This window comes from Egretta garzetta, unplaced genomic scaffold (assembly GCF_000687185.1).
Source record: "Egretta garzetta isolate BGI_Z169 unplaced genomic scaffold, ASM68718v1 scaffold1194, whole genome shotgun sequence".
In the NCBI taxonomy this organism is placed as follows: Eukaryota; Metazoa; Chordata; class Aves; order Pelecaniformes; family Ardeidae; genus Egretta; species Egretta garzetta.
Window position 1 is genome coordinate 222,305 of NW_009259522.1, and position 1,071 is coordinate 223,375.

The following is a 1,071-nucleotide window of genomic DNA, read 5'->3' on the forward strand; positions in this document are numbered from 1 at the left end:
GGGGTAGGGCTGCCCTGGGCCGGGGGGGGTGTTCTTTATTATTCGGGGCCTCTCCGATTTCAGCAAACATCCCCTCGTCCCTCGTTATACGAACCTGCAGGAGATCCTGCGGCAGGAACCGGCACCAAGGAAGATGATGGGGGGGAAGAGGAGGCAGATGAGGATGGAGCCTGGGTAGCTTTCTTGGACGATTTCTTCTCCTTCATCCAGGGGAATTCCGCTGCCGCGGGGCCGGGCTGTGCCGCGGGCTGGGGACGGAGCTGGAGCAGGCCACTCGTCCCTCGTTATACGAACCTGCAGGAGATCCTGCGGCAGGAACCGGCACCAAGGAAGATGATGGGGGGGAAGAGGAGGCAGATGAGGATGGAGCCTGGGTAGCTTTCTTGGACGATTTCTTCTCCTTCATCCAGGGGAATTCCGCTGCCGCGGGGCCGGGCTGTGCCGCGGGCTGGGGACGGAGCTGGAGCAGGCCATGGGATGCTCTTTTTTGGCTCCTCGGTCTTGCCTGGCTGCTGGAACAAGGATTCAGGCTGAGGACGGTTTGCTCAAAAGGAGGAGGAATTAATGTCGAGTCCTTGATTGATGAAGTTTGAAATGTCTCCAGGACAGCGGGAAGAGACGTCAGGCACTCTGCGAGCGAAGGCTGGCTATTTATAAACCCGATCTCCCTCTCAAATTCAAAATTCATGGCTTTTCCAGGGCCCAGGGTTTAAAAAGCGGGAGGGGGGAGAGGGAGGAGGAGGGGGAGAGGGAAAGAAATCTGAGGCCCTCAGTTTTTATTACAGTGATGATGATGGTTCTCGGGCTTTTTATAATTGTTATATTGCTGATAATACAGGCGTATGGGGACCTTGCTCTATTAAACTCGAGACTGGGGCGAAATTGCAGCCAATTCCTGGTCACGTGGGCAGCCCCGGCCAATGGCAGGCGGGGCCTGGTGGCAAACAGAAAGCATTATTTTCTTTAATTGATTTAAAAAAAAAAAAAAAAAGGGGGCGAGAGAAGATATACCGGGTCTGTTTAAATTACAGGGGGTTTTTTTCTGGGAAGAAAAAGGTCCATGGTGTTTTT

The 1,071-nt window shown here is 54.0% G+C and overlaps 1 protein-coding gene across 1 annotated transcript in view; it reads right to left on the reverse strand.

Annotated features, from left to right (window-relative positions):
* Window positions 1-688, reverse strand: part of HOXB2 (homeobox B2) — a 3,349-nt gene extending 2,661 nt beyond the window's left edge. Inside the window, exon 1 of the mRNA XM_035893014.1 lies at window positions 295-688. Within this exon, the coding sequence (XP_035748907.1) occupies window positions 295-688 (394 nt within the window). The remainder of the gene's footprint in view (window positions 1-294) is intronic.
* Between the last annotated feature and the right edge of the window lie 383 nt (window positions 689-1,071).